This window comes from Parasteatoda tepidariorum, chromosome 4 (assembly GCF_043381705.1).
Source record: "Parasteatoda tepidariorum isolate YZ-2023 chromosome 4, CAS_Ptep_4.0, whole genome shotgun sequence".
NCBI lineage: Eukaryota > Metazoa > Arthropoda > Arachnida > Araneae > Theridiidae > Parasteatoda > Parasteatoda tepidariorum.
The window spans coordinates 18,563,634-18,588,869 of record NC_092207.1 but is presented as its reverse complement, the minus strand read 5'-3'; the positions used below and the strand labels follow the sequence as shown (position 1 = coordinate 18,588,869).

The window sequence follows — 25,236 nt, the reverse complement described above, 5'->3', positions numbered from 1 at the left end:
GTGTTGTGTATATATATATATATATATATATATATATATGAACACAAATAACAATAATAAGATAAAATAGAAAAACTTTTAATGAAAAAACGTAAAGGTCTTCATCAGAACACATCCCTTACGATAAATTAAATATTTCTGAATAAAGAGAATAATTATCCTAAGATAAAAATTACTCTTTATAATGTGCCTATATCGCTAAAAAATAAATAAAATAAGCTTTTATATAAATATATATATATATTAGGAGATAACCCCTCTTAAATATACATTAAAACTATGCCACTGGAATGGTCTGGGTCCCGCGATTTATTATGTCAAATGCTCACTGCTGACAAATGAGTAAAACGTTCTCGTTCATCAGTGGGGGAGTGAGCGGCTGAATATCATAAAGATTTCTAACTTACCAAGGTCAAGGGTGAACACACTTTGTCAAAGTGCACCTGGCAGCAAACTTATAAAACTCTGGTTTGATCTCAGCAGGCAGCAAAGAACATTGCTCTCACACTCCTCCACAAGTTCAATCTCAATATAAAGTTCATCACCATCAGTTTAACGAGCTTACAGGAGGAGTAGGCAGCACAGAATACAAATTAAAATTATATAGAACAGCAGGGTTCAAAATGCCTGTGTCTAGGGTGCGCAACAAAATCTCTCAACAAAAAAATAAGCACCTTTAAAGTACTTCTTAAGCACTCAAAAAATATTTTCAAGCACTATATACATTAACAAAATGCAAAATAATTTTCAAAGACTTTACATGATCATGATAAAATAACTAGTTTTTGACAAAGAACTCTTTTCTTGATTACATTAGCCACTATAAAAAGATAGAGAGATTTTTCGGTTCAACTTCAGAGGGTGGAAAGTGTAAGAACCTCACCGAATGCCAGCTCAGTAGTTACTCCCAAGTATTTCATTAAACATGTAACATGATTGGCGTTATTATAAGTTAAGGAACAACGGCACGCTGAAATGGATTGTAGTTGCACGAATTGTGAAAACGTTGAATAGAACAATGTGAAAACCACACTTTTCAATAATACATAGCGAAAATCGACATTGTAAAGAAAAAAAATCTCATTTTCACAAGGGAAAATTAAGCACTATTTAAAAACACTCAATGAAAAAATCATCGTGCAGGGTTTTTAAAAAAAAGAAAATTGAAAATAAGCACCTTAAAACACTTTTTAAAAATGCTGAACACCATGTGCGTCAAACGGTAGAAGGCATTGATGGTTAAGAGGTCGTCATTTTAATCCTTAACAAACCCCCTAAAGGAGTTTTAAGTCAACAAGTTAAGAGTAACAATCGAATTCTACAATATACTTATATAGAGTATAAAAGTTATAAATAAAATAAGAAATTGACAAATATTAACACTTATAGTAGGTTTAAAAGATAATAAAATCAAGCAATTTCTGTTACTAAACAGATGTTTTTATTGTTTATAAAAGTTATATTAAGGAATTTCTCTTCATAAAAAATAGACAAAATATGAATAACATAAGCAGAAACGAACACATTTAACATAAAAAAACACTTAAGAAATGCATAAAAATCCAAATTTAACGATTTAGACAACAAAAGCTTAAGAAATAAGAATTATTTTAAAAATAAATATAATACTCTTATTAAGCATTTGATACTCTTTATTATAAAAAAGAATGTTATGTCTAACTTCCCAATAAAATAACATACATATTTAGTCTTTGATATAATACTTGAGATAAATTCATGTAATTTTTTTTTCTCCAGCAATGGTATCAATAACTTTCAAAAAAGCAAAGGATTTATCTTTTTAAAAAAAAGAACAAAAGAAGAAATACAAGACAATTATAATTAGATTAGCACTGTTTGAAATAAAGTTCTAGATAAAAAAGAATATTGCCAGATAAAGATTGGGGATGTCTAAGTAAAGCTCATTGACATTAGGCTGCATTTTAATACAACTTATTGAGTCACACAAATTTTATTTCTTTTTCAAATTCAGATTATTTTTCATAAACTTGGTAATAATCCATTTTGTCACAATTAACTTCCTAACAAAATGTTCTTTATTTTTGTGAGAAATCTAGACGTTTACTAGAAAAAAAAAATGGTGTTTGGGAAACAATTACGGGGAGTGTGAGCGAAGCTAGCACTGGTCAGAACCTCCTAAAATACTAAATTTAACAAATTATTAATAAAATATAATTAGTAATAATAATTCAGAGACTGTAAATAGATATTTAAAAAAAATGCAAATCAATCAAAACTAAGAAAGAAAAAAAAAATTAAAATTCACTGAGTAAAATGTTCACAATTTCGAAGATCTTTTGGCGAAACAAAATTTCTCATTCTTTATTATACAACAAAACAAACATTGCACCTATTGAGAAAATGTGGATAGACTTGTGTAGAACATGTGTTTGGAAAGTCAACAATAAATTCAACTAGAATTGCCTAAACATGGGCACCTGATGAGAAAAGAAAGAGAGGCTGACAAAATAATTCATCAATCTTTGCGTTGAGCACCTAGTCAAAATTCTATTGAAATTCCCTTGCTAAGCACTTCTTTACCATTACCATTAAATAATTTTAGGAAAACGGGTTTTTTGTAGTAGGCCAGTCACCAGAATAACCTTTAGTAAAAGCCATAACTAGAAAGATTACATAAATGCTTGATAATATTGTGAAATTATAATTTCAAACTTATATAAAAACTAGAAAATAAATCCTGTTAAATACAAAAAATATGTTTCAAAATAATTGCAACAAGATGATATATGTTACACAGTTTCAACAGCTAAATCTAAAAAACTAGTAAATAATGAAAAATAAAATGGTTACTGTCTGAGTTATTAAATGATAATTTGTAGCTTAAGTCAAGCTTTACTCAGTAGTGTTTAAGTATTGAGACGACTAAGTGTTATTTTAATTTTGGTTTCTTAGTAAATATACATATGTCCAGATCACTACATCAATTATGAGCATTTTTTTCTCGGTTATTAATAAAATTTATTTAAAAAAAAAAAAAAAAAAAAATTTTTCTTTANAAAAAAAAAAAAAAAAAAAAAAAAAAAACATTTTTTTTTAAATTATAGAATTTGCATTAATGTAGAACTACAATCAACAAAGAAAAAATTTAATATTGGTATTTTTTTTTCAACAACAAACATATTTAATAGAACCTTGTATTAAAGAAACAAAAAAACTTACTAAATGGTAGATTTCAAATTTTTTATAAATGTTTGTTATTAATAACACAGTAAAGGAGAAAAAATGAACATTTAAATAAATTTGGCTTCAAAGTGTAAGATCATTTTATCATTTAATGTTAATGTTTGAAGGCTTACAAAATAATCAATAATAGAAATAAAGAACCCCATACAGAAAAATCACTAAAATAGCAGTTTAATGCTATTTTAATAACTGTAAGGTTAAATTTGGTCCACCTGAAGTCATAAACTTTAACAGGCCGCTCAAATATTACATAAGAATATTTTTGGTGATTTTGGATTCCCTTTTCTTAGCAAAAATAAGCAAATCACAGTTAGAAAACTACAACATCTCCTAACAATTTTTTGCTTTAATTTTCACTGTAATATTATCAAATTTTGTGATTAACTTCAAATAAGACAAATAACTTCGAATAAAACAAATTTTAAATTTCAATTCATTTTATGAAATTTTGAATGGAACACGCTTTAGGAATTTTTAGTTTTCTTTTTGTGTTTAAAATTGCTGACATCTGAAACTTAAAAATATTATTTTTAATTTTTCTTTTTCTGAATTCAATTTCTGTTTCAATTTATAATTGCTTCCATGCATAACTTTTTTTTTACAGTTTCAATTTGCTTTTTAAAAATATTTTGATAATGAGGCGATTTTAACGTCTAATGTAAGAATTGCCTACTGTAAGATGCTTACATAATGTTTAAACAGCTTATTACTGCTAGTAATAAAAATGGTATAAAAAATTAAAAACAAAGAAAATTCAGTTTTCAGTCAGGAAGATGGGTTAATCAAATTGCATTCTGTTATAAAAGACATAAAATCAAATCCAACCATAGTTTATCTTTCACATATATGACACACCTAATAAATTTTACACGCATAAAAAATATTAACTTTTAATTCGTTATAGCATAAAAATAATTATAGCAAGTTACTAAATATTTCAACAATGATAAGGTTTGCACAAATTATGAAGCAATTAAAAAAAAGTTATTTAACCAGTTCAAATATTATAACAATTTTGACATAAAACATTTTCAGGTTATTCTACAGTAAGGAAGAATGCTGTTCTCAATAATATGGCTAAGTACCTTAATTTTTGAGAGCCTGTGTAGCTAACATGACTAGTAAATGATTACTTCAGGGTGTTTTTTCATTATATGGTATGACACTCCTCAAACTCAGAGACAAAACAATTTTAACCGAATCAATGGATTATTGAGATTTCTTCAGGGCGCGTAGCCAGATTTTTCAATTAAAAATAAGCACCTTTTAAGCAGTAAAATATTTTTAATCACATTCCAAAAAAAAAAATCATAATTAGGATCCGTGCAGTAATAAAAATTATCTCTTTCTATCGTTTCAAGTTCTTAATTTTCGAACATAAAACCAATAAAATTCAAAAACATTTGCATAAACTTCACATAATCATGATAAAATAACTAGTTTCTGATAAATATTGCAGAGAAAACTGTGAAAAATTTAGAACGACAATAAACACGGCAAAGAAAACTCTATTTTTAAAAGATAGAAAATTAATCACTTTTAACAAACTCCGAATAAATCAGGCACCTTTAAGGGTTTTCAAAAAATGCAAATCAAAAATAAGCACCTTTAAGCACTTTTTAAAAACGCTATGCACCCTGTTTTTTGCAATTGTTTGCTGTTACTCATACATATAAAATAACTTGCAAATGAATAAACAAACATGTACCACTTTCCTAAGAAAAAAATATCAGACAAAGTGTCAAAAAAATGCAAAGAAAGATAAGTGATTTTTCATCTAATATGTCCTTCCTACTAATATATTGTAGACATTATAAATACTTTGTATTGTTGTAAAAGTGTACATGCTATGACAAAACCCAATACCATTAGACAACAGTTGAGACTGTTTTGTCAGTGTCATTTCGTATAATGAAAATCGCCCTTAGAAGATTATCAAATGAAATTTCTAAGATTTTTTTTTCTTAAATCAAATTAAAAAAAAGAGGTTTATCATGTTTCCAGATGTAGAAAAAAATTAAAATAAGTAATTAACTAGCATAATGGCTAGTGTCAAATCATGCTTGAAAATTTTACTGTTTGACTTTTAATGAAAACCAGTTTTAAAAACAACGAAAACCTTGCAAAACTTTATTTTTCATTACAGACTACCTAGTTTAAAGACAGCAAAAAGAAATATATGTTGCTTTTTTAAACATATATATTACCGTAATTTCAAGGAGATACGCTGTGGCGTTAAGATTTAAAACATTACATTTCAGTATGTGCGGCGTATCTAATAGGGCAGCCTGTCGGGTGTTTTTTTTTCCTACTAGAGTTTGAAAATTCTATTTTGTTGAATTGATTTTCCGAAATATTAATCTATTCTTCTCAATCTATTTTTATAATTTATGATCAATTATAATTTAAAGAATTAACAATGCAGGTAAAAACAAATTGCAAGAATGTAACAATAGCGCAACAGATGCTCCCCCTTACAGCTAAAGAAGTCATTGACTAATTAATTCTCTTCCCGCAATCACCCCGCGAATAGTCTCTTAGGAGGATCGATGGAAGCACAATCCCCCCCCCTTCTTTCTTCTGCTGCAGGTGTAAAGAAAAAAGTGAAAGAAAAATATGGAAGCTATTCTTTAAATGATCATCTTGATGGTCAAGTTTACTCCCACTTTCAGCTGAAGGTCAACATCATTATTTTTACTCGTATTTTTATCATACCTTTCCGAGACTCGGAAATACAACATACGAAATTTAGAGATCTATGAGTAAAATGATGCAATATGATGAGCATGTGGACAAAAGTGGAATGCTTTAACTGCTGTATTTATTCTATATTTAATGTTTATTTTAACAATTTCTAGCTATTTAATCATTTAATTTATTTATAACTGAGATATTATAAATAAATAATGCTTTCATCATAATCATTTTAGGCTTTAATTTTGCGCAAAACAATACACATAACGATTTTAATACATATTTTTTAAAAATTATTTTAAAGGTTTTTAGCTAATTATCATTTGAAAGGTTAAAATTTTAGAAATTTAAAATCAGTAAAAATAATTATGATTGTTTTGAGTAGTACAATTTTGCGCAAAAAAAGATTAATTTTATTTAATTACTATTAATATTTTTCTGAATTATTGTAAGGATTTTTATCTATTTAATAATATTTCGGTATTTCAAATCAAATTACGATAAAGTGATGACATGCGATTGCTCTACATGGTACAATTTTAAGCCTAATAAGATTCTTTTCATAAATTTATTGTATTTTGATAACTGATCTTTAGTATGTTCAGGTTTTCAATCACTTGATTTACATAAAATTTGAGTCTTTTAAATGGGTATTTATTAATGTAACACGTTTGCGATTGTGTGGCATTTAAATTGTGCACAATTGTACATGTTACAATTTGAAAAGTTATGCTGATAATTATCGAAATACATAATTTCTGATTTCAAGTAGGATGGCATATATAAATTTATCATATATTTAATAATTATAACTTGCTATTTGAAACAGATGCCTTAACTCTGCAATCTATCATAAATAAAATTTTTGTGCGGTGTTTCTGATTAAAAACTTTTTCTTTTTAGTCATATTTTACAGGTGAAGCGCATATTCCAGGTCAGCGTATCTTTGCAAAATTACGGTAATTTTCCATGCACATTATTAGCACAATTTCAAAAACAATAAAGTAAACATAGCATTATAAGCTTGATTAATTACTTGTTTATTCTAAAATATGGAATAAGGGAATGGAATATTCTTAAACATAAATACAAATTTTTTTGGGTGCTTAATAGAGTCAATAAAATTATTAGATATGTATAATACATTTAAAAAATTTTTAACATCTTTCAATCAAAAGATTTGTAGAAATTCACGTTGACTAATAAATGCAAATATATTCTTAAAAGATACAGCTTTTTACAATCATTATACACATCTTTAATGCCATAGCCCTTGCAATATAATTTATCTTATAGGAAATATAATTTATCTTATAGCAATATAAATTATCTTGAGATAAATTTCTAAATCACTAAAAAAATATAACCAATTACATGCACGAAATAAAAATTCAAAATATTTAACATACATTTAAAGTTCACTAAAAAACATTAAAGAAATGCATTTTAAATAGACAGTTTTAAAAAAATATTTAAAAAAGATAATACAATTTATGGAAATTAGGGGCATTTATCGATAAATAAATAAATTTCTGAAAGGTAAGAAAGAGCTTAGAACAGGAAAATTGCCATCTTCCAATTTTAAATAATTCACTACTACATTTGTTTATAAATATCACTTGTAGTTTATTTGTCACCGTGGAGCAAATAAATTATCTACTTCTCCTGAATCTGTCAATTCCTTCTCATTTAGTAAATAGTTCACTTTGTATTTGAGACGAACTGTTTCCTACAAAAAATAAAAATATTTTGGAGAAAAATACTCTAGACATCATAGCAAAATAAATGTAAATACACTGACCAAATGTTTAAATAAGTATTTTGCGACTTCGCAACAATTTTCCACAGTAAAAATAGCTGTAAAAAGGTATGCATAGTAAACTGTAAAGACAACATTTTTGAGAGAATTGATATATGTTAAAAAAAATTATAATTAATCACAAATGCTTTTGTTTAACCAAAAAAAAAAAAAAAAAAAAAAAAAAAAAAAAAAAAAAAANATAAAAAAAAAAAAATATATATATATATAAAAAAAAGTGTCAATCATTATAAATACTTATTTGGGTTGATACAGAAAAAATGCACTACATAGTTGATTTTAGTAGCCTAAAGCATGAACATAGTTGCCAAAAACTATGAAAATAGTTGCTTAAATAAGAACAAAAATTTTTCAATAATATGACTAAAAATTTTTTAAATGACTCAATTGTCATATACCATGATCCATTTAGTCAAGTTGGTGGCAAATATGATATTTTTTTTACATAAACCGTTATGTTCTAGCACTAAATTTTTATATCAAAAAAATTAGTATATTTGCAGAAAATAAAATTTTTTTATTCCTAGAAATTATTCAAAAAAATATTTTTTCTTAAAAAAAACAGACTTTTTCTAAAATATTTTTTAAATCAATAATTGATTTAGCAAATATATATATATATATATATATTGTAAAAAGTGATAACTCAAATTCGAAATTCACGCATTGTATTAAAAATTGGGTTTTTTAAAATCATGCAGAATTTCATAGCAATAACCGTTGAGAAGGCGATCGAGAAACAAAAAAGACTTACAATGGAATCTGTGCAAATTGAGGGCATTAAAAGGTGCTGACTCATTCAAAATTTTGCAATTCAAAGTTTTAAACGTATTTTTTTTTTTAAGAAAAGAATTCATTGCGTTTAGAAGCTCAAGTGGCCCGCAGGTTGTCAACCCAATTTATGCTAAAAACAATAGCTAGGAGTACAGAAAAGTATCCCAATAGTCTCCTCTTCTTGAAAATAGTTGCTTTTTCAGGCAAAAAAAGTTGCCATAGTTGCCTCAGGCTGAAAAAAGTTGCAAATAGTCTCCTGTGACAACCCTGTTATTCATAAAATAAAAAGACGCTACAGAGGAAAGAAAAATAACTACCTTAAATTCCGGTGTGTGTGTATACATATACAATAATGGATAAAATAATGGAAACACTTCTATACTAATACATTTTTTCATATTTCTCAAGAAATACTAACAGAATCATCTTATAACTTCAGAAATGTTTCGATCAAGCGATTTCTCACACGTATCAGCGAAGTTTAAAGCTTTTAGGGGCTTGAGGGAAAGACAATAAATTACAAATTGTTTTTGTTAATTGTTTTTGTTTTTTTTGCTAAATTGTTTTTTTGAACACCCTAGCCAAAAAATGTTACAAAAAATTTCATAGCTCCAGCTTAAATATTTATGGATATATGGACATTTTCATAAAAAAAAAAAACAAATTTTTTTTATCTGACATTTTTTTGTTAAAGCTTTTTAAAAATATTCAATAAAATTAAACAAAATTTTTAGAGCATGTTAAAATAAATTAAAAAATTTTTGCTTTTAAGTATACAAGTAATTAAAGTAGTTCTTTTATACTGTGCATGTCCAGAAAAATGTAAAATTTTTTTTCTTAATTTTGTAGTGAATCATATTTGGCAACTAATGAATAAAGTCAGATTTGAAAATCTTAAAAAATTAAAAAGTTTCAAGAAATTTTCTAAGTAGTTTTTGTATGTTTTAAAAGACACTAAAAATGGTGGAGTTTTCTACAAATATTATTTTGTATCAAAAGACGAAATTATAATACCTTACAATAAACATTCACACACATAAATATGATTGTAAATGGAAAGACAACATGCAAAAGAAAAAGCTTTTTTGGAAGATGATCTCCAACAATGCTGGTGTCATTTTTAATAAATCTTGTTTAATAGTAGAAAATAAAATTTGAGGAAAACCCTTCATCAATTTGAGCTTTCTTTTAAAAAGTATGAAAACATTTAGAAAGTAGCTTGAAACTTCTTAAATTAGTTGCTAAATACGATTCACTACAAAATTAAGAAAAAACAAATTTAAATTTTTCCCATACAAGGGCAGTATAAAAGAAATACTTTAATTAGTCATATCTTGCAGAGTTTTAAATAAATTTTTCTTAAATTTTAAAGCAATAATTTTGTAATTAATTTTAAATTGCAACAAAACATTTGTTTTACTTTATTGAACATTTTTATAGTTATCATAGAAAAACATAAGACAATAAAATAAATTTTTTATAAAACTGCCCATAGATCTATAAATATTTAAGCTAGGCTTACGAAATTTTGTGTAATTATTGCATATAGTGACCAAAATAACTGTCAAAAGTTGTAAATCTATTGCTACGTTTTTTTGTCATAGGGTGTTCAAAAACACTATTTTCGGTTTGTATTTTATGGTCAGTTCCTTTTTTATTGTCAGCTTTAAATTTCATTGATAAGTATTAGAAATCACATAACATAAACACTTATAAATTTATAAAATGATTCTTTAAGTATTTTTTTGAGAAAGAATAAAAAATGTGTAAATACTATCGCCATTATTTTATTTTATAAAAGTCGATGAACAGCCGACCCAATTTTGGGTTTACGACTACTAATGTTCAACTCCATAGCCTTGTAATTTTGAACCCAATCCAGAAGACAAGGAAACTCCTGGATCAGTACCCCCACAGGCATGATTTGTTATGGAAACATACAGCACTTTGTGACTCAAAATATATTTAATGTGCATCAGTCACCATTTACTAGACGAGAAGTTTTTGCCTGACGGGGATCGAACTCACGACCTCTTGTACATGGGTAACGTGCCCTACCAACCAGGTTATCCCGGCCCCACTTACCATTATTTTGTCAAACCTCGGTATGTATGGTGATTGATGCACGCGAAAATCTGTCAAATCACAAAGTTCTCCATGATCCCATAACAAATCATACCTCTGGGGGTACTTGATCCAGGAGTTCCAAGAATTTCCTTGTCTTCTGTATTGGTTCAAAATTAAAAGGCTACGGAGTTGAACAATAGTAGTCGTAAACCCCAAATTGGGTCGACTGTTCAACGATGGTTATAAAATAAAATCCAAAACCCTTGTATATAAGTTTGTTTAAAAATGAATTGGTATAGAAACCAAAATGAAAAGGTAGATAACAATGAAGCAGTATTGCCAGGTTGGTTAGTAAAAAAACTCAAAATACAAATCCTGATGCCTAATTTTTAGATCACGTAAATATGAATCACGATGCATAATTTGTAAATCGTGCGAATACAAATCCAAAGCCTAATTTTTAAACCATGTGTAAATAAGAAAATTGATGTTTGATATGACAACCGCATAAACGAATCGAGTCATTGGACTTTTAAACTAGTGTGAATATGAATCGCTACATAGGATTTTAAAAACGTGTAAATAAAAATAGCAATATCGGATCTTTAAACCTTATAAATAAGATCAACCTTTAGAAGATAAAATCAACCTTTGATGTTAAGATGCAGCGACGTCTGAATTTTGAAAATATGAGCTATCTGGCGGGTGGGTAAAAATGCGGAAAATCTTATTTTTTGAATGTAAAAGTGATGAAAATAGCTAAAATTATTAAAAATGCAGAAGGGTTGGCAGCTACGTAGTTTGAAATTTCTGTTTATCTTGGTAAACCTGAAATAAATATAATTATTTTATTTCAATGGCTGAATTTTCAGAAAAAGCAGAATATTTATTTAAAAAACTGAAACTTTTAGAGAATAAGAGTTTTTGATAAAAAGGCTGAAATTCGAGAGAGAAAAGCGAAAAAGATGGAAATCCGCTAAAAAGCGGAAAAATCTCATCCCTGTTAAATGAAACATGTGTTGCTACTTAGCAAAGATGAGAAAGGGTAAGGCAAATCTATAGATTTTATTTATTTATTAAAAAAAAAAAAGAGCTAGAGACACAATACATTGAAAAAACTTACATTTTGAGGATTTGCAAGCAACATCACTTGGGTTATTGTAGCAGGTGGCAGAATTGGATTGTATGGAGGCAAGTCTGTGGCAGATGGAGGCTGCAATTTAATTTTCATAGACTGCAAAAAAAATATTTTCAATCATAAATAATAATAATAAAAAATAGTGAAAAGATATATTTACAGACTGACTCATCCGATTTTTAAAATTTTTTATTTTATTTAGTAGAAACTTATATTATATTAAATCACTTTAGTTGATGTTTGAGTACTCTTGCTCGTCAGAATCTGGTCTAAATTTCTATTGTTAAGTTCAATTACGTAATTATAAAGAGATACATTTTATTTCTAGCAGGAGGGAAATGATTTAAGCTTGTATTGTCACCTAGTATAAAGCTGCAGTTAAAATTTGCACATTCTAACTAGTTGCAGATTAAAGTAAAAGGACATTTAAAAGAACTTTCAACTTTGTAATAGATGAAATGAAAATATAAGAAAAACAATGCTTTCACTGCAATTTGATGAACAAGAAAAAATAATTGCTACTAAAAAATTTCAACAAAAATGCTGAGCTGTTTTATCATAAGATGACCAAAGACTGAAACAAGATATGTCTGAACAATTAGTGGATGGTCCTTAAATTTAAACTATTATATATTTGCGATTTTTTAAAAAAAATTATTAAGTATTCTCATTATTATATGAAATAAAAAGATGATATAAGCATTCCAAAATTACTAAGCTTTGAAGTGTCAATCAAAAATTAGTGAATAATTCCTGAATGTAATGACTATTTTCACAACCAAAATAAAATAATAATTGTTAAAAGAATTGACTGTAATCTCAGTTTTTTACTTCATAGTTTTAGATAATGAGAATTTTTAGCGAAAACTAAGAGTTTTTATTATAATAAGAATGATGTAAAATTAGATGCATTGAGCAAAAACAACTTTTGACACTTAGACAGGAGATGGCACCTCTTCTGTTAGAAAAGAAAAAAAATTGGCTCTGTAACAATAACTTACAAAGCCTGTTAAAGAAACCAAATAACAGACCAGGTTCAGCCTCTTAACCAACCTCAATAATCACAGATCATTTTAGGTACAAAATAATAGTTCATTAATAACAGACAATAAACTTACAATACAATAAATAAACTTACAGTACAATAAATAAACTTAGAATATTCTCTAAAATAGGAGTTTCAACATGATACTCACAGTAGTTTAATTTTCATACCAGGCATACTTTGGAGCTTAGAAAATGTATAGTTAAGATTCTTTTCTTTAAAAAATATTAAATTATGTAGAAGAAAGGTTTTATTTCTCAGTTAAAATTTGCACATTTTAGGTAATCGGAGCAGTAAAATGACAACAGCACCTGCTAAAAGTAATCAGGAAACATGTGTTCTTAGTGTTTAAATTTCAACAAATGAAAGTAAAAAGCTGTCTTAAAGTGAAAAAAAAATCAATGATATTGTATTTTTTTAAAAAATGTAATACATGNAGTAATTAAAATTTACAAATATGTCTTTCTTTCTTGAGTTTATGATTATAACAACTATTTACTGATAAAAAATGAATATTAATCATGAATATAAGCTTATAAAGTATCTCTCTGGCTCTCCCTTACAAACAAATAAAATAAACTGTGTTTTTAAGTTCCACCTTTGAAAATTTGACTTCCGGAAACTTCTGTGATAAATGATATTTTGAAACGTCTGGACCTTCGATCTCCGGACACTTCCAGATCACTGTTAGCGAAAATTCCGGAAATCCGGATTTTTTCCGGAGCACAATCACCCCTGAATAAACTTATGTATTTGGCTGTGTAAGTTTCTGAAATAACTTTTCTTAAGAGGAATTTTAAGTCTTCTTAAGATAATGTTTTTTTTAGAATGGGATAAACTATTCATGCAAATTTTGCAACATTGGTATTTCGAAATTTAAAGTTTTGAGAAATAAAGAGTTCCAAGTAAATCTAGAGTAAAACATGAATTTTTTTTCTTCAAAATACCAAAAAGCAAACAAATTAGTACTGGATTTGCTGTAAAAATTTCTGAAACAACTTTTCTTAAGATGATTTTTACGTCTTCTTAAGAGGATGTTTTTAACAGTGACAGAAACTTTTCATGGCAAATTTTGCTCCATATATATTGATATTTTGAAAGTTAAAAGTTTTGCGAAAAGAGAGCTTAAGTAAATCTAGAGTAAACCATGAATTTTTAAAATATCAAAAAGCAAAATAAATTAGAGCTAAATTAATTACTTTGTCACTTAATTTTGAAACAAAAACAAAAATGCAACATTTAAAACTTCAGGGTTTATTCTAGGTTTATCTAACCTCACTTTTCTCTAAACTTGGAGACTTGTTTGTGAAACTTTTACAGCCTAATCCAGAAGATCATTACATCAGAAGAAGGTTACTTCAAAACATGCGTCATGGTATGTATTTTATTTATTTTCATGAGCAAGTCTCGTGAAATATGATCACTATAAGCAAACGATAAATTTCCAGTGTAGACTATATTTTTTTATTACAATTTGACATTTTTTTACAGTTCAATATTTATGTAAAAATAAGTCTGAGAATTGCCCTTGAGCACTATACCCCCCCCCCTTCTTGCCAGTATTTTTAACAATCATCGGAGAAGAATCTGATTTTTTCTTATCAATTTCATATTTCATAATTTTGTAATATTGTATTAAAAAAATAAGAATTTAAAAAATCATGCAAAAATTTATACAAATAACTGTAGAATTGGGATCGAAAACCACAAGGACATTAAATAAATGCAAAAGTGAATTAATGTGAACTAAAATCGTAAAGTGATAAATCATATTAACGACTCGAGACTCAGGAGTATAGATAAAACAGTGAATTCACAGCAAAATTTAAACAAAGCCAATGAGTGCTTTAAAATTTTATAATTTAAATGCATGATACAAAATTTACCTACATAAATAATATTAGATTAAATGCAGCATGATTTCAAAAAACTATGTCTCAACAATAATTTTTACAATAGTATCTCTAAAAATAATTTCTGAAAAACCAAATGGATTTACAATAAAATCAGTGTGTTAAGAAATAAAACTAAAAAATGGGAATGTGCTATTATTTTTACAGGCTACCAGAAATTTATGTATCAAATTCTTGGAGCTCTGTATTTAAATCAGTCCTGGAAATTAATAGCCACGCTATGTACAATAAAATAATGATATAAATACACACTATCAGAATATAAGAAATTGAAGCTTACAGTTTAGTTTAAAAAAAGATTTAAAAAATTTTCCTTCAACCAAATATTTTTCCATTATAAACAAGGTTTTCGAAAAATTAAATAAAGTAATTACTATACATTGCATAATTAGAATGAAGGTTTTAAAGTACATCGGACTTCAGTTTAAATATAAAATGACAGTTATAATTTCCTTTCTTCCTTATTCCAATTCAGCTTTACAGCTCTTAATATACATATGGATAAGCATAAGAACAATCATTAATCCGTTAGATTAGGAACAAAATTTTTAAATTTAAGGGAAAAAATTATAAGTAATTTTGTATATCTAGGGAAGCAACTCTCCAGACAAACCCTAGTTCCCTAAATAAAATTGAATAAAATTACTATAAAATATAAGCTAATTTAAATTGTGTAAGTATTAAAACTGTTAAAATTTATAATTTTTCAAACCTCAAACTTCTTGATTTCTTAAAAAAATGTATTTAATAAATTCATCACTAAATTTATCAAAAATTCTAGAGATGGAATTAATTTTAAAACAAGATAAAAGAATTAAATCAAAAGAAAGGCTTGTTTAAATGTAACTGAAAATAACAAAATTATTTATTAAAATAGTATTAGTAACACAATAATTTCCTAAGTAGAAGAATCTGTTTATCTTAAGGTTGTGAGGTTAGTTTCTTCTAGAAATGTATTTATTTTTACAGTTTTTAAGTTAGATACTTTTTTGTGGCTGAGTTAATAAGGATATAACATTTTCAGATTTTGGGCTTTGATTAACTTCAATGCTTTTTTAAAGTACAATTTAATGCAAAAGATTGTTTTTTTTTTTTTTTTTTTTTTTTTTTTTTTTTTATAGACAGGTTTATTTGATAAAGACTAAAAAATATTTTCATTAAAAAAATATATGAATTATTAAACTAGTAAACAATATTGAAGAAAAAAAAAGTTGCAATATTCTTAGATAAAGCTTATGCCTTACATCTAGAGTTGATTCTATTGGTAGTTCAAGGTTATTCTATTTTTTATTTATCTTTTCGGGTTGTAAGAATGTTATAATTAGATATTTCAAATTTTGTCTCTTATCCCTTTAAAGACAAATTTTTAAAGTATGACTGTTATAAAATAATGTTTTTACTTTAATTAGTATTTAAAATAGTATTTCAAAATTTTTTACTTATCATTAAGATAATAAAGAGAATTGCTAATCATTAAGAGAAATTTTTTACATAACGCTTACATAATGTTGAATTTTTTTACTTAATGCTGCACCATATTAAAAAAACCTTTCAGATCTCTTTTTATCCATATAATATACTGAAAGTTTTCAAAATTATACAACTCAAACTTTTAGCTGGAAATAAAGCAGAGTACAACCTATCATGTGAATAGAATCAATAAAAAAAACTATTATTTAATAATAAATGAAAATAATTTTTTAAAAACCTGGCTGAATAGTTTCCAGGGGAACAAAGATATCTTTCAGAGAGAGAATATGAGATGGACTGCAAGATGGGGATACTTTGTCAGCTGTTAAAGGTGAACTCGATAAGAAGTTACTTTTGTCTAAAGTGGAAATTGGAATGTCATTTTTAGGCTGAGCTTTCTGCTGTTGCATTAGCTGGCTCAATGGAACTTTTTGGGGAGTACTGCTAAAAAACAAATTAAAAAAAAGATAATTAAAAAGCATAGATTTTTTAATACAAAATTTCCTTCGATTATTTAATACTAATTGTTAAGCAAGAATTAAAAGCTGCAATTAAAATTAGTGTATTTTAAACTTTATGCAGACAGATCTTAATTTTATTATACATAACAAATAAGCTCCCACTACTTAAATTTATTATTCTACTATTCAGAAATTTTTTCTTAGTATAATTCATAAACTAAATTTCTTCGTAGGATTTTGAGAGAAATGAGAGTTAGCACTATTGTTTTTTTTTTTCAGAAAACTTTCAAGAAATTGGGAAAATTACTGAAATATTACATTTTTATCTAGGTGTTATAGTTTTTAAAGTTTAAGAAGATTTGCATTTTATGTTAACCCCATAAAATTTTTTAAAAGAAAAACTTTGATTTATATGAATTTATAACATATCAAATTTCAGATCTCNTGCTGCACCATATTAAAAAAACCTTTCAGATCTCTTTTTATCCATATAATATACTGAAAGTTTTCAAAATTATACAACTCAAACTTTTAGCTGGAAATAAAGCAGAGTACAACCTATCATGTGAATAGAATCAATAAAAAAAACTATTATTTAATAATAAATGAAAATAATTTTTTAAAAACCTGGCTGAATAGTTTCCAGGGGAACAAAGATATCTTTCAGAGAGAGAATATGAGATGGACTGCAAGATGGGGATACTTTGTCAGCTGTTAAAGGTGAACTCGATAAGAAGTTACTTTTGTCTAAAGTGGAAATTGGAATGTCATTTTTAGGCTGAGCTTTCTGCTGTTGCATTAGCTGGCTCAATGGAACTTTTTGTGGAGTACTGCTAAAAAACAAATTAAAAAAAAGGTAACTAAAAAGCATATATTTTTTAAGATGAAATTTCCTTCGATTATTTAATACTAATTGTTAAGCAAGAATTAAAGGCTGCAATTAAAATTAGTGTATTTCAAACTTATTGCAGACAGATCTTAATTTTATTATATATAACAAATAAGATCCCACTACTTAAATTTATTATTCTACTATTCAGAAATTTTTTTAAAGTAAAATTCATAAATTAAATTTCTTCGTAGAATTTTGAGAAAAATGAGAGCTTTTAACACTAGGTTTATGGGATGCGTCATTTTGAGTTTTGTAAGGAAAATTATAAAACCCGTTTGAATTTTTATTTTATCTCTTGCAATGACTTTTAACCATTGATCGAGGTAAATATATATTGAAGTCTATTTTCTTCAGAAGCGTTGAAATATTGAAATTCTCTTTTGTGGTATACCTTCTTGTGTGTATCTTTTGTGGTATACCTATCTCTACGGATACGTGTCAATTTGACGCGATCGTGATTTAGACAAAATTTTGAGTAAACATGCAACTATTACATTAATAATAAATAGGAATGTACCAATAATACTTCGATCCGTTATCTCAAATGAAACAAGCGATAAACAACTATTGCCGACAAGTAATAATAGAAAGAACAAACATAGAATGTCAATTAATATCAGAGTGTCAGATTTTGAAGGTTTCAGTTGCTTAGTTCGAGTATTGAAAAATTAAATACTAGAATATTTCATAAATATATATCTCATATTTTCATTTTTTTTGTTATAGTATATAATTACATTGGTTTCTAAGTGCAGAGATGCCAACTGCTCCGGACACACCAAAATAATTTAAAAAATGGTAAATAATTACGAAGTAAATTTTGCAAATAAAAAGTGGTGAATCATATAAGCCTACAAATTATTTAGAAATAGTGGTGGATAAAAATTTACTAAATTGAATTTATTAAATTAAGAATCACAATTATATGTATTCTATCATGCGTCAAACTGACGCTTGTTCGTACAGATAGGTATATAAGAAATATCCGTAAACCTAGTGTTAATAGCACTATATGGTTTTTTTCAGAAAACTTTCAAGAAATTGGGAAAATTACTGAAATATTACATTTTATGTTAATCTCATAAAATTTTTAAAAAGAAAAACTTTGATATACATGAATTTATAACATATCAAATTTCAGAACTCTATTACTATTTTCTTACAAATTGATGCACAGACAAACTAACAAATTCATTATTTAATTACACGCATTCCATAAAATAAGCCTAGATAAACAATGTTAAAAAGTCGCTGCATCGCACATTTACAAAAAATGAATGAGAAATTAAATCAAACCAACCTAGGGAAATCATATTTCACAGAAGAAGGCATGCTCTTCTTGAGAAGAGATTTTGAGATCTCCTCTAATTCTTCTAAACCTTTAGATCCTGGTATTGAATCTTGTGAGGATGGCACAGCTGAAATAATAATTTAACTCAAATTATAAATTTAGAAAAAAAAAACATATCTACCATAAACAATAATGATTAGTGTATTTTTTGTGCTACATCTAAATAAAGCTAAAAACATGAATAAAGTAAAAATAATGACCCAAGAATAAACTCATTATAACAGCAGTTCCTAAACAGTGTTCCGCAGAACCCTAGGGTTCTATTGAAGGGTCGCACGAGTTCCAAGGATTAGGACTTTTTAAAACCAGTAATAAGATTTGAAACCCCTATTACATTCATAGGCAATCACAAAATATTTATCTATATGATATTTTGGTTATTCTTACGAAATGAAAGTAAAATGCCAGAGATAAAAACAGAAATAAAAAAAATAGAATAGATTGAATAAATTATGAAAAGAACATGAATACATAAAAAACTGCACCAGTTCAAAATAAAACAACTAAATTTAATAATTACAAAACATGCTTCCTTGGCAACTATTCTCCAACATTTGTAAAAAATATTTTTCGTTTAAAAAACTTAACTGAAAACATAACTTCAAAAACTTAAGGTGACAAAAAAATTAATTTAAAGATTACTATTAATAAAACATTAAAAAATTGCAATCTTCACATTAAAATTTTCAAAATAATTAATTATATTTCTTTAATTAATTTGTTAAGTTTTGCTGATGAGCATGAGGGTTCCACCAAAAGAAGGCAGACTCTTTAGGGTTCCATAACTGAAAAAAAAAGGAATTGCTGAGGTAGTATAGTATGGGTTCGATAAACAAGAACGTTGTTTATCAAAAAAGTCCATTCTTATGTCATTATTTGTGCTTTTTACACTTTTTAGTTTTACTTAACCATGCATTATTTTAAAAATAGTTTTTACAAAATTTAAAATTGTAATAACAAAGCTATTTTCATTAGTTAGCAATAAAAAATTATTAAAAGCATGTCTTTATACTGCTAAACTAGATTAATACATGAAGCATAAAATTGGATTCATATGCATTTTTGAAATAAAAATGATAAAAATGAAAGGAAAAAGACCCACCCATAAAAAAAGCTTAATATTTGATTAAATTTATAACAATCTTCTACTTGCATAAAAAGAACTAGGAAAAGGAAATTGTGAAGAACTTTTTCTCCCCATTTTTAAATTTCTTTATGTAAATATTATTTATAAATATATTTTACTATGTATATAGTGTATCAGGTAAGTTTAAACATTACTTTTGCTAAATTTCTTACAGTTTATATTAGGGATATCTACTTTTGCTTTAGCCTTAAGAAAGATTTTAAAATACTTTTTGAATAGTTGCATTTGAAATTTTATATCACCTTTTGCATGATGTCTTCAGACAAATAACTATTTCTTAAAAAAGACAAAGTGAAACAAGCATGACTGCCAATAAACAATAATTTCATAAAAAACCTAATTTGCTGTGACTCTTCACAACTGCATGAAAAAATAAGAAAATAAGAATATAAGAAGAATATACAGTCAAACCACACTACAGTGAACACGGTTCATCATGAGCTCCCAGATATAGTGAAAGAGATGTTCGCTCCTGTGCCTTGCTAAACATGTATAATGCTACTTTTTGTGGATATAATAAACCAAAAAAGAGAGGAAGTTGAATATTATGAGCTTTTTCTGTCTTTGACTGATTTATTTTTTTCATTTTTTTGTAATAATTTTGAAATTTCTACTTCAAAATAAATACAGATAACGATTTTTAAAATCATCTATAACATCGACGGTAGCAATAAGCATTTTATCTTGTTTGCTTCATTATTGAATTGGTTCAGCATTCAAAGAAGGCGCAATTTTTCAGTATCAATTCCAGTACAAATGCTTCAAGTCAAAGTCAATGAATTGGTGAAACTACTTTTATGTGCTCGAATGGCTGGTTAGACAGGTTTATAAAGCGGAATGACAAAAATTCAGAAAAAAATTATTGGGGTGTTGGGATGTGTTTCCATATCTGATGTTGAGGATTGGTCATTAGCTAAAGATGACTAATATTTCTTGTACCAAAGACCAAGAATAATAATAAATAAAAGTTAACAAATTTTTGTTAGTATGCATTACTTTTCCATCATTTTTTGTATTTTATTTTATTAGTCATTTATTTAAATAATGTGCAATAAAAGGAAGGAGTTTGGAACCATTAGTTAAAATTGTTTGCAGAACGGATATAGTGAACCGTAATTTCAGTCCCTTGAAGGTTCACTATAGCAGGGTTTGACTATACATTTGTTGCAAATCATGACGTTAAAAGTCAAAATTAAGAGACATTTTCCTAACTACAAGTGGTAACCAATTTGTATGGTACTTTGTCAAGCTATGTAATAGCACCTTACTTATAGGTGAGACTGATGAGGTGATGGAATTATTTGTATTTCTAATCACAGGCTGAAGAGAGACATTTGGTTCCCCTGCTTCGAGGCTACTGGAAAATATCGTATCTAAATCCGCCAACGATGATTTGTATGCTACAGATGAGCTTGTATTTGAGGAACCAGATAAAGAATTGTTGGAAGTTAGAACATCTACTTTATCATCGTCCATCAAACCTAAAACATAATTAAATATTAAAACATATGCCGGTTACATAATTTTTTGGGACATATTTCAACCTTTTATAACTCAATTCATTCAAAAGTAAAAATGGTTTGAACATTTAACGATTTTCATATCATACATATTTTCAAAATCTAAGCAAAAACATGCACAAAATAAAATTTTTTTAAAAAAAAGATGCCTTAGAAAATATAATAACAATCATTACTTATTTATTTCTGTGATGAAATTGTGATATAATCGATGTAACTAAGAATATTCAACTCTCCTGTATGTCTGTATGGAAATGCTAACTAGAAATAGCTTTCCCAATCTTTATGAAGTCTACACATAACTGTTTTGGCCAATGTCATAGCAAATAATGTCAAATCATGTTGTTTACAACTGTTATAGAAAAAAAAGTGCACCTTGCAAGAAATTTTTTTAATTCGATAAACTTAGATTCTTGGACACAGCGAGCATTCAAATAGTTCATAATAAAACTGACACAGGCAATAAAGATTTAAACAATGCTCTTGATTTTTAAAAAAAGCACTGTAACAGTTTAAGAAAAATGCAGAATGATTAAACTATTTTGTTCAAATAAAAAGTTAGAATCAGATAATCAACTATCCATACTAATAACTATTTCATCAGATAGAAATCAAATAATAATCTCACAGAAAACTATTTCAATATATGGAACACTGTTAAGTGGAAGGCACTGCACTTTCATACTCTGTATTATATGGCTTTTACTCATGTTAACGTTTCTGTTTTACACTTGTTAGTTAAATAATTTTATCTGCAATTGATCTGCCATTTTCATTTTCCTCAGAATAAATAAATTTGAAATGGAACAGAATGATGCCAACCTGTCATCATTAGAACAAAATTATTTTTGTTCTATTCTGTTGAACTATTTCTGTTCGATTGGGAAAAAATGACATCAGTAGAAAGTAAATGAACTTAAAATGAGTTTTCTATTGGTTCAAAAATATCATTTTATCACGCAAAAAAAAACAATGAAAACATGGATAAAAAAAAAACCTTTTATATCTCTTTTGCAAAACCAAAGCTGCAACTTCACTAAGAAAATGTTTATTTGTTAATTACATAAAATGATCAGTTTTATGTAGTTATGGAATTCAAAGAATTAAAATTGGAAAAAAAGGAACTATGATTGGGTGCAAAAAAAAAAAACCAAAAAAAAACAACAATTTTGGAATAGATTTTATTTAACTGAGATATTCGGATGAAAGTGGTTTATCAAAGTTCTACTGTGCTTTTAATGTATGAATAGCTCCAAAAACTCTTCAAAAAGAAAGGATTATACTAATTCATTTAAAATTTAAAAACAGGGTGCATAGTCAAATTTTTCAACAAAAAAAGCACATTTTAATCACTTATATCACAATTAGGCAGGGTTGGCAAGTTTTTGACAATTGACGGTTTTTATCATCAAGTCAGAAAAAAACCCTTTTGGCATTGTTTTTGACAATTGTAAAAAATCACGGAATTTTGAATCATGTAAAATGGAGTTGTCATACGCTAGAGACTGAAGGTACGCCGAAATAGATTGGGGTTGAATTAATTGTGAAAAGGTTGAATAGAACAATGTGAACAGTGTCTTTATGTACAATTCGTGGTGAAAAACAACACAGTGAAGGAAAATCACAGTGAAGGAAAGCACCTTTACGGGCTTCTAAAAAATGAAAATCAAATATAAGCACCTTTTAAAAACACTATGCACCCTGAAAAATACCAATGACAAATAATACTTACCTAAAGCTAAAAGTTGATCGTCTAATAACGAATTAGCAGGGGGTACGGCAGATGAACACTGAGACTGCGTACCAAGGTCCAACAAGGAAGCTTCTTCTATATCAAAGAAAATAAATAAAGCCCAACTTAAAAAAAAAATTTAACAAAAGCAAAAAGATATGATAAATAAAGTGATATTTTCAACTATAATACTTTACTAAGGTAACTTACACAGCAAAATGATAGCACATATATAGAGTTTCAAATAACTGATGATTTGATAAATCAATTAAAAACAAAAGAAAAACAGAAGGAGATAGAAGCGTAATGTTTAATGTGTTCTTATAGGAAAATCGGGGTATTTATTGTACCAAGTTTCAAAATCAGTAAAGAAATTAGACAACGTATAGCCCAGCTGACTACGAAAAACAGCGTTTCTAAATTAACGACCAATAACTATAACACAGTATAATCTGAGAATAATATTAACATACAACTAGCAAACATTCTCAGAATATATTGCACAAAAATATTGCTCTATAGTTTTTCCAATTCACAGGGTGTCCAATGAGAGGACATTTTCAAATTCCCCGACTTTTCCCTGTAAATCTAGATCTTCCCTCTTGCGCAGATGATATTTAATATTGATCATTTAATCTAAGAGTAAAGCAAAATATCATTAATGGGAAGATAAATATTATAAAATTATGTACTTTAAAATAAAGCAGGTTTCATTCTAGACCTTTAAAAAGCCAGGGAACTAGAAACTGAAAAGGGCATTATATCTCCCAAAAATAGAACATCCATCACAAAAAGGCGCATTGCATGTTATAAAAATCTGCATCATTTTTAAAACCCAAAATATACAAAGTTTTTAATTTTATCATTAAAAAAAATCCTATTTTCAAAGAAATAGTTGAACTTAAAAATAATACTGCAGTTAAATTAGCACATTCTTTAAACCTGCTTTAAATGAGTATTTTGAAAATGATGCTTTTGATAATAATAATGTTTTTAAAATATTGGAATTTTAAAATGGCTAAAACAATAAGTAACAGCAATAATTGCCTAAAAAGAGATCGGATTTTAATGTGGATTTGAGATGGAATCATCGTAAATTGAGCATGTAAGAAATGAACTAAAATATGAAATTCTCTGACTTCGTATTTAAAATATCGGAATTGAAAAAAATCACGCTGAAATAACCGAAAAAGAAACAAGTATGAGCTAACAAAACGCTCCATAAATGACATTGATTTAAGATAGTCGTTAAGAGCTGATCAAGTCAAAAAGTGACTAAAGTTTGAAATGCCCAATTTTCGTATTATTATACAAAGAACAGCATATTTAGAAAAAACAAGAGGAAAACAACTGCATAAGAGGTGGATTTACAGAGGAATCATCATGAATTGAACGATTTTTGAGAAATTCCCGGATATTACCAAAAGCAACATTCCTGATAATTCCCGATTTCCTGAATTTCGCAACGTAATCTGTTTACAATTTGTAACTAATTTTGAGAGTTGGTGATGGCATATTTTTTGTTTTTTTTTTCCTTCATTGACTTTTCAGAGCTTTGATCCACTTTTAGAGCGCCTAATACAATGGAATAAAATATTGACAGAAATTGGCATTTACTGTTGCAGAGCAATAACTAAATATAAATAAGTAAATTAATAAAATAAAAATACAGATTTAAATAATAATTTAAGCTAAACCACTCTATAAAGTGCTTTATTTATATACCTAATTAGTTATATTTTGTGTCGAATTACAAAATTTAGGAAGTAAAGTCAAACCAGAACAACTGAAGTAGTAATTTGGTAGAGAATGAAGCAATTAACATAAGAGGTAAAAAGCTTATTAATTAGATCAAACATTATAAGAGTTTTTTGTTACCCTAAGTGTAAAAGTCAACTATAAATTTAATGGCTGTTTTAAATTAGTAAAACAATTAAATTAACCAATTGGAATTTTTGTTGATTTTTACACTACTTGAAATATTGAAG

General features: G+C 27.0%; 1 protein-coding gene across 1 annotated transcript in view; it reads right to left on the bottom strand.

Annotated features, from left to right (window-relative positions):
• Positions 1-1,418: 1,418 nt before the first annotated feature.
• The window catches only part of LOC107447268 (ADP-ribosylation factor-binding protein Gga), a 39,095-nt gene continuing 15,277 nt past the window's right edge, over positions 1,419-25,236 (bottom strand). Inside the window, exons 10-18 of the mRNA XM_071179327.1 lie at positions 23,249-23,344; positions 21,265-21,477; positions 18,799-18,916; positions 17,234-17,436; positions 17,074-17,104; positions 16,384-16,589; positions 14,037-14,083; positions 11,703-11,813; positions 1,419-7,648 (exon numbers count right to left, since the gene is read on the bottom strand). Coding sequence (XP_071035428.1) covers positions 7,553-7,648; positions 11,703-11,813; positions 14,037-14,083; positions 16,384-16,589; positions 17,074-17,104; positions 17,234-17,436; positions 18,799-18,916; positions 21,265-21,477; positions 23,249-23,344 — 1,121 coding nt within the window. The 3' untranslated portion in view covers positions 1,419-7,552. The remainder of the gene's footprint in view (positions 7,649-11,702; positions 11,814-14,036; positions 14,084-16,383; positions 16,590-17,073; positions 17,105-17,233; positions 17,437-18,798; positions 18,917-21,264; positions 21,478-23,248; positions 23,345-25,236) is intronic.